Below are 14,533 nucleotides of genomic sequence, written 5' to 3' on the forward strand. Positions count from 1 at the left end.
AGCATGAATTTATTCGGGGTACTGCCTCTAATTCCTCCATGGATATTCAAACGCTCTCCCATAAACTAAACATGTCATGCTAAAAGTAAAACAGTGTCTTAGTGATAACAATGTTATCTTCACGCGTAGTTTGACTCCCACGGATATTAAATAAAATTGATTTTCGAATCTTGTCTGAGGATAACATCTCAAATGTGAATGTGAACTTACCTCATTTCAATGAACGAAAACTCGCCGCAGTAAAGTTTGAAATAAAGACACTGTTATAAAAAACACACCTTCTTCACTTGACAGTTGAGGTAATGTACGATTTGAAAAATAAAATTTAGATTTTTATTTAGGTCGATATGAAAACGACGTCATCACCAAACAATGAGAAACAAGGAAATTCATAAATGACATCACAACGAACCAATCAAAACACTGCTTTTAATATTGCGATCGTCATGAATCACGAACCAAAACGATGTGTGACAATCGACTATAACATCATTCACGTTTCTCAATAGTTATGAAATCCTTATTACAACATCTAGTGTCATAATTCTGATCATGACATCATCCAGAATGCTTTCTGCCCAGATCATGTCGCTACCTTTCGTAAATTATGACGTCCAATCAATGCATTATTTCAATTAGCACATATTCAATAAAAGAATGTCAATGTTTGCTTTTCATGAATCATGTTGACACGTTCGTAGTAAAACAAAAGTAATACGACACAGCATCCGCTGACGTTTGCATTTCAATCATATGTGATTTTATGTCAACACACAAAGAAGTATTTCAGCATTTTATTTTAATCCACGAACGGAAATGTTATACTTGTTAGATTTATTTTCTTTTACACATCTTAAAGTTAATATATCATTTTAGGATCATAGTTCGAAACCCACCAAGCACGATTAAAACCGAACTCATTCATAGCCAAACGGTTAGCGTACGTGTCTTTAGTTTGAGAGACTCGAGTTCGATTCCTGAAGAAAAAAATGTTAGCATTTAGTTTCTTTTTAGTTTTCCAAAACTTGGTTTCAATTTTCAAAATTTGGTTTTAAATTTTTAGTTCGAAAATCTTGAGTTTTTGAAATTTTAAGTTCGACGGAAATGTGATTTAAGAATTTTAGATTTCCAAAGTTTGATTTAAATCTTTAAGTTCAAAATTTTTAGTTCGAAAATTTATGGTTCGAGAAAACGTTTGTTAGGATTTTTGTTTTTTAGTTTTCCAAAACCTTGGTTTAACTTTTTATAGTTCGAAAACGTATTTCGAAAAGTTTTGTTTGAAACTTTTAATGAGCAACAAAACGCTGAGCGTTTAAAGACTCGCTCAAATGTTTCGTAAGAGTTCTTAGAAGTAACCAAAGATTTAAGCAAAACAGCATCTCTAGTTAATCTAGGAACGAGAAGAATGGATCCCTCTTTCACCATTGCTAGAAAATAAATGTATCTTTTCAGATACAAACTAATTCAAGGACAAGATTCTGTACTCAATCTCCACATGTGAACATATAAGGTGGACTCCTCCATCAAGGTAAGAACTACCTCACCCATAAAAGGAAACGATAAGACATAACACGTGACCTAAAATTTGAATCGTCGTAATCACATACTAATTTCACGAACATTACTATACATTACACAACTTTACATAATATTGTGCATTACTCTGTCCTTACGTTGTTAGGTATTTATCACATTCGTTTTCGTTTATGAAAACTTAAGAGGAACTTTGTTTCGATGTACTAAAAATTCATTGGGAGCTCATAAGTAATTTCATTTCATTCTTTCGCAATATTTAGAATATTATTTATTATTAAATAGTAGCTTTTAACTTTAGTTGAGTAGTTTCTTCGCATGTTCGTTGTTAAAAAATATAAGCGAATGAACGAAATATTCTCTACTTATTTCAGAATCATTTATCGAAATCAGCTTTAACAAACAGAATAGTACAATTTAAAATTACACAAGTGAAAAGAAATAATATAATCAGGGAAAGGAAAATAAAAGTACCAAACGAGGAAAAGTACTTTAGCAACAAACAAACATTTAAGGGAAAATTTATCAACGAACAAAATTACCAAAGAAAATATTACACCACCATCAAAATTAGCAGAGATTAATAAAAAAAATAATGTATTTCTATTTTAAAATTGTTTTAATGTAACTAAAATATTTGATATTTTTAATATATATGTTTTTAAGTGGAAGTTTGTTAACGTTAGTTAATTGCTAAAAGTTTGTTAATGGTAATTTTAATACTAACGAAATTTTATCAGCATCATCAATAATCTCAGAAAACCTTTTCAAAAAATAATGAAGTTAAAACGTAAATAATAATATTCAGTGGCAGTCTCAAATGAAAATGAAGTAATACCTACAGTGAACATTAAAAGGTTTTCAAAACTGTGTTAAGAAACGAGTTTAAAAACTTTTTAAAAAGATGATAATATTTACACAAGAGAAGGAAAAATGATGGTAAGTATATTACATCATCAATAAATAGTTTGTGTTCTTTCGTTTTTCAAAAAAATTGTTTTATTTGTTTTTCCATTTCCTAATAAATAATTTATGATCAATTAGGTAGTTATATATCAGAAATCATATTTTGTACTTTTGTAAAATCATTAAATGAAAGAATTCCATACTATATTTTAAAAAGAAACATGTCTAATTCAATGACGTAATCATATAGCTAATAATAATGAATTCAAATACTTAATAAGTCTTTCTTCGTTAAATTAAAACAAGTATGGGAATTCAACATGCAGTAGTAATAATACGATAGGATAGTTTGAAAACTTAATATCAAGTATGTTTGAAGTTTTTCAAAATAAAAAAACGTCCTATCATAGTTGCAAAAAATTTCTATAATAATGAATTCAAATACGAACTTTTTCTTTTATTTTAATACAATTCAAGTATGTGAATTCATTATTATAAAAAACCTATAGTATACAAGGATATGATAGGATTTTCGTTTCATAAAACGTAAACGAATAGTAAACTACTAAAACAAAAATACTATTATATTTAAGTGTATTAAACGAATACAAAACAGAAATTTCTTTGTAAATAAAACATTTCAATTTCACTATAATTTCCATTATTAAATGCACTAAATTTACTACTGCATTGCTTAATATAAATGAAAAACAAATTAATTTGTTTCTTTATTAACAGAAGTCCACCTCATCGCTATCTTCCAAAGGTTGAGTATCGGTTTTCCCCACCATGGCTGTATTTGTACACTGTCAAATAATTCATTCCTAATTGAATCTGAGTTTTTGTTTGCAAAATACTTTCATTTCCAATTTCAATCTTTCACCATCAATGTTCAAATCACCGTCATTATTATCAAGAGACATACCTGGAAAACTGATATTCATTCCGTTAATAATACTCGGTTCTTTCACACATGTATGAATTCCAGCAAGTCCTCTACATGTAAGACACTGCGATTGTTCGTGACTGCGAATAGTATCTGTACACAAGTCAAAATATTCCCGTAGCCCAATACTTCAAGCCTTACTGTTTTAACAGCATGTTTAATACACGGTAAAACTTCCAAGAAATAAAGCCAATCACTTGAATTTAAGTACACACTGTTTCGAGGAGTATGAAGGAGTGTTGCTTCCTTCTCTAATATCGCTAATATTTCACCCATTAGTTTTTCGCACCACCAGTTTGTTATTCCATCCAAGAGAATTTATAAATGTAATTTTCACTTGAGAGTTAAAATAGTCCGAAACAAACGGGGTCAAATGGACAAGTTTCTCCCATTCTGCCAAATTTAACTTAAACTCCAAACGCAAGTCCTTTACCTATACGAATCACTGGTTCAAATGTGTCACTATCCAGTCCTATACAAATTATTCCATTTTCATTGAATTAAGACCATATTCAACATTTAATAAGTACTCTTTCTTAGTATCCATAGTTAATGCACAAGCGCTAATAGACATGTTATTCCTGTAGTTGATCAACACAGACTAACGTCACTATGAATGCAGATATCTGTGCACGCATTAAGGGGAAGAATGCGGAAGAAGAGAAAAATCATGTTTCATCCTGTTTGTACATGTCCCATACACTTACAAAGAAGATATCAACTCAGTAAATTTAAGATCGTGCATGTTACTTCCTGATAAATTAATCTTCATTCCTTCATATGCTAAACTACATTTTCACTTCGCAAGTACGATAATAATGCACCATTATCTGCTTCTAATTTTCTAGTACAGCGTCCTGGTAAAAACCATTTTTTGGCTTTCAAATGTCGCACACTCCTTCCTTCCATATATTGTTGTAATTATCTCACAGTTTACAATACGAAATGGTACGCCAGTCTCTAAGTCACGCATCTTTGTAAAGGATTCCAATGATGACGTATTAAGTTTATCTAATAGATTTACTGACGATGCCATCTTTAATTCGATGTTTCTTCATTCAACAGCTGCTAACGGAATGATCTACACATACACATACGTGTACGGTCTACGTTCCGTCTACATCATCATCCTCTCATTCGCTACTTTTCATCATGTGATCCTACTACGTTAGGTATACGTCAAACACACACACATCACGTGACTCACTACTTCCGTCAAAAATAGCCATGCAACGCTATATTCCCTTAGCAACAAACCAATTTCACGTGGGAACCCAAGGCCAAATTCGGCAGGGTCTGACACACATCTTCCACATAGTCACCATACGCTATGATACCTAGCACCTGAGAACTCAAGGCCAACTTCGACGGAGTTTGGCTACAAAAGCAGTTCCCATGGGAACTTCCGAAATTCGGTGGTTGCAGGCGTTTACTACCATGTATCCTCACTATACACCACTTAGCAACTAACTGGTTTAAGGGGGCTGTCAAGGGCAAATTAGGCCAAGTATACAATCTCTACTACAAGATCTACTGCTTAAAGCGGAATTCGAATCACTACGTGCAGCTTTAATCCCTTAGGGATCGAACCTGCGAGTATCCACACAGTACGCTAGCCACTTTGCTACTAAGCAATAGACGGCCTAAATTCTCAAGTGAGATGTTTCAAATCCGAGGAACCGACCTCGGATCTTGAACCGGATCCGGATCTAGATTTAACATTCGAATTCTCATCCGGATAGAATCAGATTTTTTAAAGTAACACATGATCTTTTCAGTAGACTGAGGGTGACAAATAGACAATATTTGTCTTAATTTTCTGTTTTCTTCTTCACTGTCGGGACTTTGTGAGTTTGCTTTCCACGAATTATAGATGTTTAAGTTTGTTATCACAATTAGAGACGTAGATTTGGATAAGAATCAAGATCTGAGATCCGGACCCAGATCCGTGATCCAACAATTGTTGGCCATTCCTATTACGTACGTGATCCATTCGTCAGAAAATCTGAAAATATCTGTTCAAACTATAAATGATAGCTTAAATAGCAAGTTCCTAACAATAAACCAATGACTTTATCTCGCAACTTGTGCGTAATCAGTATACTCGCAAACGATTCCATATTCAAGTTTTCCGTAATCCTAAATAATTATTCAATTTTTGTTACTGTAAACCGAAGAGTGCTAGAAAAATAGCTGATAATGTTTCTCTTCCAGGTACTTGCCGGTGTGATAGAGACTATGTACGCTTGTTCAAATTTTGGCTCTATCCTCCTTTTGGGGGACTTCGAATGGGGAAAAAATGCTGTATACCAGGCGGCATTAATGACCCTGATGTTGATGGGTGGTTTAATACTCGCTCATTTTATGAAGGAATCTACGCCGAAATACATGGTAAGAATAACAATTTAACTATTTAGATTATACATGATAACCTTAAGAATAAATATACTCTATCTCGAGTACTCTTATAGTTATATAATTAGCGTACGCCACTTTGGTGCGGGAGGCCTGCATTCGATTTCCGGTGAGAGCATGTATATTTTGGATCTCACGTTGAACTGAAGGCCCACGTCTCGTATAGCCTCAATTCTCAACGGGACGCTTAACTCCAACGTAATCACTCTCTCTCCGCTGGCCTAGTTGGTGCCGCCTGTATCTTTGGTGCATGTGGTCCTGGGGGTGCGATTCCCGGTAGGAGAGCACAAATATTTAGTTTCACACACTCACTTTCATTCCTTTTGCTTAAAGGTCATACACGTGGTGTGCTACAAACTAAAATTTAATTTCACTTTCCAATGCAATCATATTCTCAATCTTTTTAACTAATTTGTTGGTATCATTCAGCCGTTTCAGCCAAACTAGTAATAAACTAATATATCTCCAATACCATTTTTGATCATATAATGTCAAAGCTTCCGACCGGGTCAATTGGATTACACTTCTGAAAATAAAGAAATACAGAAATACAAAGATTAACTGAATAGTTGTCGACTTATTTGTAACTTGGCTGCAGGATAAAGAGCGAAGTTGAGCTTGAACCAGTTAGAAAGCATTAGTGCTGAGATCGAAAGACGAGTCAGTTACGAGTGTAGTATGTCACTCCATTTATTCAACGTTTACAGTGAATGTTTAATGAAGGAAGAATGAATGGTGGCTGGAGGTTTCAAATTGGAGAGCAGATCATTAACAAGGTCAGATATGCTGGTGAACCAAGGAAGGACTACAGAAGATGTTGGGTAAAATAATTAGGAAACAATATGGAATAGAAATCTAACATCTAAAAGTTGAAAATCATTAGAATATCCATGGATATACATCTTTAGGGATTAGAGTAGGATGAAGGAAGCTTGAAGAGGCGATTTCAAATATATTAAGAGAGTTTTGACGAGAGACGCTTACTGCATCGCAGATTAGGTCAAGACTTTTTGTAGCCAAAAAGTCATTCAAACAAAAATATCATTCCTAATTACACGGTTAAATATTGGACTAAAGAAGTGGTCAGGTGCCATATGTATAAAAACTGAAAACATGATTTTGGATTAACGTGAATTGATGTCAGAAAATTAGCATTCAGGCTGGCAGAACGAAGTTAGTTTTCAAAGCGTTTCAAGTTGAAAAGAAACAGGTCAGGAAAAGAGGGTTTTACGGGTTTAGGGAAAGACATCTAGAAATTAATCTACGATTACCAGAACCGACATCTCATGCTCGTATTTATGGATTCGACAACGAAAGTGTTGGAAAGTTTTTTGACTTACTAGGAAAACGTGTAACGACTATGGATTTACTGCTGGTAACATCTACAACTGCAATGAAACAGGTATGAAAACAGTGCACAAATCCTCGAAGTTGCCGGGTAAGAAGGGAAAGAAACAAGTGGGTGCTATTACTACTGCCGAGAGGGGTAAAATGTAATTGTTGTGTGTAGTGTCAATGCGTGTGACGGTTATGTTCCGCCGACATTTATTTCCGCAAGAAAAAGGGAGCAGCCAATATTATTAGACAAAGCCCATGAAGGTTCGATTCAGTTAGTTAGAACAGATGGATCACTGCAGAGTTGTTCTTTTCATACATCAAGCATTTCGCTATTCAAGTTCGATTGTCGTAACAAAATCTTGTACTGCTCATTGAACGGATACACGTCTCACACTTCACATTTAGCTACATTAGATTTTGCTTTTCGGAACGGAATCGTCCTTCTCAGCTTGCCACCACAATGTACTCATAAAATGCAACCGCTAGATGTTTCTGTAGATGGCCACTGGAAAGGTATTATGATCAGGTTGTTGAAATGTGGATACGCCAGCATCCTGGTAGATCCTTCACGGAACATCAACTGGCAGAAGCTTTCAATATCGCATATAGCATGACAGCTACCATAGCCAACGCTGCAAGTGACTTTTGCAAAACAGCCATTTGACCTATTGATCGTACTGTTTTAGCAAACCACGATTTCCTTGCTCCTTTAGATGTACCTTTTTATAGTAACCCTACTAACACTTGAGAGAATAATTTCCGCAGCGGCCGTTCTCAAAATCCACAATTACTTCATAAGGCAGCATTACTGAGACACAATCTACAAGTAGCGCGATTGTGATAGTGTCGACATAAGAAGTCGATAATATTGAACAACCATACACATCCAAATGCGTTAGCCCTATGCCTGAATCATCACGTGTCAGCGTTGAGCACGTAAGTCCATCTCCAAGCTATTCCCAAGTTACAAAATCAGGAACAAGGACTTCTCGTAGAAAGAAAATGGAAGCACAAGTATTAACTGCATCACCGTACAAAGAAAGTCCTCGTGCCAAAACATCATCACCTAGATGTGCGTTTAAACCAACATCTACTCCAACAAAACAGCGCATAGTCCGAAAACAAAAGATTACCTTACGTGAAGCTTCATCTCAAGTTAAGCCTCATACACAGCACGGAAGTAATAACTTTGACATATCTGATGAATGGTATTGTTCAGGGTGTAACGAACCGTACAGTACTTTAACAAAAGAGTGGATTCTGTGCTAGCAGTGTGAAGGTTGGTCACACTTATCGTGTTCTGGTGCAACTGAGGATGTTTACTTTTGTGTACAGTGTAACGACACGGAGTAAACACCGTGTCTTATCTTAAGATGCATTCTGCCCCAACTTACACGACCTGCTTCATAAGATGGGACATTTGCAGGCTTTGTCTCAAAGTATGATGTTGTACATTTGTTAATTATTTCTTTGCCACAAAAATATTTATATGTATTTGAGTACAATGTCCAATGTCCCAATCAGCACATTTGCCTTTCATATTTTGTATTAGTATCTGTAAAATAAATATGAATTTGAAAAGTGTCGCAACTTATGGAACTCTCTACTACAAACAAATACAACATATTTTATTATGAAATTTAAAAAAAAAAACAGAAATTCTTGTATAAAGCAAGAAAATAAACACTTATCCTGATACTTGAATCTGAAAGTTTATTCACAAGATGAAAATTTCGTCACATATGAAACGAAGTTACAGTGAGACTTACCAAAGAAAGGCTGTATGTACAGTATGTACACTAAACTGGCTCCGGTATATTACCAACGTAAGTTTAGAAACAATCAATAGTATTATGTAAATTACTTCACTTTTCCAAACGCTTTATTTCCTTACCAATATTGCACATATCTTCCCTTAAACCTTCTTAGCTTCAGGCTCGCCAGAATGATATTTATTTTCCTGTCTTCAGGTTTTGTTTTCCTCTTCCTCTCGTCGCTGATTTGTTATTTCTGCAAAAAGTATTTTTTGCATGATGAATCATGGATTTCCTTATAGATAGTTTCTGAAAGTCACTCTAAGAAGCTAGGTAATCGTACACAAGTCTTAGTGTTACTAAATATTACTTTTTTAAATTATATGCTAGACATTGTGTATTGGTTGAAAACCATATTCCCAGCTTTGAATTTTCATGAGAAGAGCAAGACCATTTTAACATCTTTAAAACATTTTACTCTGAAAGAACATAATTTTTAGTCAAAACTCAGCCAAATACTGACCAGCTCTAGAATATGGACTCATAATTGATTTACAATTTGGATTCGAACACAACTTTTTAAAAATGTCTTACAACTTTATCTTCCCTATTGCCATCTAACAATTATTTTTTCAGCTAGTTTAGCTACAAAGAAACTTCATTCAATTCAATCCAACATTTCCAAAAACATCGAGATTCAAACACGAAAGAGCTCTATGCAACTTTTAATTTAAAGGTGAGTTCTTCAGAAGTTAAAGAACAAATTTCTGTAAACTTTTCACACAATTTCGGCAAAAATCCAAAGTGTGCAAACCCATAATTGATTGACATTTCTTAAATCCAGTGTGTGGAGAAAAAACAATATCAGCATTTCTAACAAGAAAAATATTTTCTTTTTTCCCACACAATTCATATACATGAATCGAAGAACTAGGAGCATCTGGTTTTATAAACTTATCTTGCATCATATTCTTTTTTTATCACGTCCTATAAAGTGTTGCAAAGAAATGAACTGAGAGAAGAGCCATTCTCAAATTCAATAAGGAAAGGTTCTACTTCTGAAGCAAGTGCTTTTAAAAATGTAGGTTTAGGAATAAGTATTTTGCCTTCTTCCAACATACATAACACGAACTAACAGCTCGAAGAACTGGGAATTTTCTTCTCCTTTCTGACACATTGAGTATACAACAGAAAAAGAATATCAATGGGTCGCTGGGCAACACTACTATTTTCAAGCCAACATATAACAAAACCTCATTGTAAATTTCGCTGTACCTCTAGAGGTGTACTCGGCACGGCATACTGCAACATCCTTAAACAAAATATGCAGAGCTCTTAGAAATTAGATTATCCTCTAGTTCGTTACTCAACTGCAGTCTTAAATGGTAAACGGAAAGTAACCCACAGCTTCCTACACCAAGTAGTACACGTTTATTTGGCGATGTCTTGTTATCTGACTTGAAGATATACAGAAGTTCTGACTTGAAGATATGCAGAAATGTAAAGTAACCGGTTAAGTAACTAAGTAGTAACTGGTGGCCAGTGGTCACCAATTAATATCGCTACAAAAATGTTTACTATTCTCTTAGGTATTGATTAACACCAATATCATCTCTATGATTTACCGTTCTCGTGATATTGTCCAAAAATAGCTCCGATTTCGGGAGATTTTAAGGAGCCATATCTCGGGAATCATAAGTTATAGAGTGATGATATTGGCGTTGATCAATACATAAGTGAATGGTGAACATTTTGGTACCAAAAAATACCCGGTAGCCACAGTCCAACTGGCTACTGGTTCGGCCAGTGGCCATTAGTTAATGTTGGTACCAAAATGTTTACCATCCTCTTAGGTATTGATCAACACTATTATCATCTCAATATAACTTACTGTTCCCGAGATACTTGCCAAAAACAAGTTCCGATTTCGGGAGATTTACGGAATCATATCTCGGAAACCGTAAGTCATAGAGAGATCATATTTTGTCAATGTTTGCGAGAAACAGAAGAATGTGCGGATAAAGATTTACATATAGGAAAAATCATAGTTACCCTTCCCGCATCATCCCTCCATTCTTTTTATTTTACGTTAGTTCTGGCAATGCTCTTGGAGCACTGTCAACTGGTTTTATACTGAATTCCACGAACATTGAAGTGAAATAAATAAAATGATGGGATTCACTCATAAATAAAATGATGGGATTCACTGTTTGAAGTGCTAAGTATTCCAAAGCTGGTACGGTAAATGATTACACAATCACTCAAAATCTCTTTCAGATACAACCATTATTACACACTTTTTCACAAACTTGTTCTTATAGCAACGATATCGATTTCCTAATTAAATTCAATTTACAGTATAGATAATTCAGCCTTAAAAAGCAGGTAATAAAACAAGTAATCATTCGATGTAAATAAATAAGAAAAGTAAGGTATAACAGATTACTGGAATTTTGATTTAATTTAATTTTAAGCAGTATGTATTTTCTATATGACTGTTTTAAATTGCCTTATAAAAATTTAGATTATGAATTACACTAATTTTTAATGAAAAATGCAATGCATATATTGTATATATATATATATATATATATATATATATATATATATATATATATATATATATATATATATATATAGCGAGGGAGAGAGAGACATGTATACCTGTATATAGGAGTAGGCATAAGGAACATGAATAATTATCATTTTGGACGTGTGGATTTAAGTATTCAACTCAGAAATCTGTTCTCATTATAATAATGTTAACGTTCGTTATTTTAGGTTTTTCATATATAAATGATGGATATGTCGAATAAATGTGGCTGAGTTTTGAAACTTGACAATTCATCTGATTTTGTTTCTCCAAGCACTTCAAAGTAGCGATTTATATATTTGAAAAAAAAGTTTCCGTATATTTAAAAAAAAAGCATTCCGCATTCAGACTCGAACTGTAAATCCTCGATTCTAGAACTCCAACAGCTTTATTAAACCCGCTTGACCACGGAGGCAGCTTACGAGAGAGTGCGTTATAATATTGCTAATATAATCGCTCCAAGCGCATGTTGACACTTGGAATTTGAAATAGACATTTTCTTTTCTTTTTTTCGGTAATTTCAACTAAAGATGTTGATTGATTTTGCATATTGGAACTATAGATGAAGTGTGAATTCTATGCTGATCGTAAAAATACGCAGTTTGATCTAATCTTCTTTATAGTTAGCATACATTTTTGTGAATGTTCCGAATACCTGCGTAATGTGGCAAGTCATTTTTCCTCTAATCTCCCCAGGAATATTCTTCGCGTAATTATTTGACTGACTAAGGTTTCACACCAATAACGGTTTCTTTCTTATAATTTTGTTTTGCATTACTTTTTCTCAAAAATCAAACATTTTTCATTACTACACTGCTTTGTCAAAGAAAGGAGAAAGAAGCATTAATATATGAAGAAAATTGAGTTACTAATGGAAATGTGGAAGTATATGTGCTCTTTTTTTTTGTACATGCACGCGTTCCGTTGTTCCACTGAAGTTCGCACAAACCGAAAGGTAACTGAAAATAATTTTTCTAACCGTCCCTTCGTTCGTAATTCCTCACCAAAATAAAATAGAATAAGATGTTTCAGTTCACATTATACAATTACTGTATGTCTAAGCGGTAGGCTAAAGGAAACGGTGGTAATAAGAATGAATATAATGATGGAATGAATAAGGTAGGAGAAAAGTAGTGAACCCCGAGAAAACCCATGCACATAGTGTTTCTCCAGCTCAAAATCCTTTTGCTGCGACCTGGGAGGAAACCAGTGGCCCCACAAAGAAGAAAATGTATCTATAATAAATAAATGGATGGTTTGAGTGGTGAAAGTAGTTTTTTTTTTAAAGTAACAAATTTTATTTTTAAGAAATCATATTAATCAAAACTCATAATTTAGGTATTTTTCTTAGAAACACATAGTGCTTATCCTTAGAAAAAATCAGGAAGCAGAAAAAGAGAAGAGAGAGAGACGGAAAGGAATATAACAGAATGATTTGCATAAAATAGGAGTGCTGATGACACAAGTTTCATTGTTCCAATTAAAAAAAATCTTGTTCCACTAAATCGGGCGTCAAACGATATGCAGTGGCTTTTTCATCAGACACTGGCACGAAAGAGAGTAGTATCATTGATACCAGTCCTAGCGCACCCCCTACCTCCATATTTTTGACTAGAACAGAAAAATAGCACAAAATATTTACATAATTGCAACTCCAAAGTAGATTGGGTAGTGTCTCTGCGCATTGGCTTTTATCACATGCAAATCGAATCGTAAAATCTATCTAGTTATAACAAAAATGAAATTACTATTTTGGATATTTTATATTTAATAAATAATGAAAAATTGTGTAATTTGTGGAGAATTAAAGCAATACAAAGAATTTGGTCGAAATGGAAATACAATACATGATGAGTGTAAAGTATGCCGGAATAAAATGAGCAAACAAAATGATGAAACAGAAATGGATGCGTTTGCTTATAATGTTGTAAATCCTGAACAATTATCTGAAAAAGAATTTATAGACTTACAAAACGAACTGAATTATATCAAACTAATGTTTTTAGAATTTTACATCGACTATAAGAATGGAAAAGTTCAACTTGATGAAAGAGCATAATATCATCTTAATAAAATAAATGAGCTGTGGAATAATGCTTTGCCCTACAAGAATTTAGACTACTATTTCAGTTTTAAGAACCATCATATCTTTATCAATCATATTAATAATAACAAGTGGAATGACTATATAAATGCATTTTTGAAATGGAGGGTAAGGATGATGCCTTATTCAAATTGGGAGTAAAGATAATTAAACTACTGTTTTATGACATTTAAAATCATAAAACTCTTACATCTAAAACTACTTAAATCTATTTTAGCTCCTCTATTCGTTGTTTCTCTTTCTCGTCTACTCTTAGTACATTGATCATATAACTCTTTTATCAACTTGGGAATCAAATCTTTTCTTAATTCTATCTTATAATGACCCCAAGCTAGAGTATATATACACCATCATTCAATATATATATATTTTACCGTCATAAGCACTTAAAGCTAACTTGTTTTCTTCTACTGAGTATACATTATGCTTTTTACTACGAATATGATTTTGTATTTTATATATCTTTCTTTTCTAAAACACAGTTCTCATAATCCTCAAATTATATATCTTTCATAACTACACTTTTCTTTATACCCTTTGCTTTTTTAATCGGTTCATCCTGATCTACCCCTTCTTTTTAATACCATACATTTTTTATTTTAGACCTACAAACTTCTCCATTACAACACCTTTCAATTCATCTTTAAATTTTCCTAATACCTTTTTATTAACTAATTTCAATCCATATTCATTGTTTTCTTTATAATCAGAGGTATCTAAATATTCATACATATCTTTCATATCATTGTAAAAGTCTTCTGTTACTATATGTGCTATAACAGAATCAGTATCAGTCATTAACAATTTTACATTGTATCCATATCTCTTTTTCAAAACATTGTAGTAAAAATCATACAAACATATTTTAGAAATATCTAGTACTGCCATCCCTACATAGATAGGCTTGTTAAATATAAATTTAGTTTTATACATATGAATAACAG

General features: G+C 33.4%; 1 protein-coding gene across 3 annotated transcripts in view; it reads left to right on the plus strand.

Annotated features, from left to right (window-relative positions):
• Positions 1-14,533, plus strand: part of LOC145664929 (uncharacterized) — a 257,404-nt gene that overhangs the window by 116,447 nt on the left and 126,424 nt on the right. For all 3 annotated transcript variants that reach the window (XM_081732035.1, XM_081732037.1, XM_081732038.1), the window contains one exon: positions 5,600-5,776. In XM_081732035.1, the coding sequence (XP_081588161.1) occupies positions 5,600-5,776 (177 nt within the window). The remainder of the gene's footprint in view (positions 1-5,599; positions 5,777-14,533) is intronic.

Source organism: Thermobia domestica, chromosome 11 (genome assembly GCF_964235325.1).
Source record: "Thermobia domestica chromosome 11, izTheDome1.hap1.1, whole genome shotgun sequence".
Classification (NCBI taxonomy): Eukaryota; Metazoa; Arthropoda; class Insecta; order Zygentoma; family Lepismatidae; genus Thermobia; species Thermobia domestica.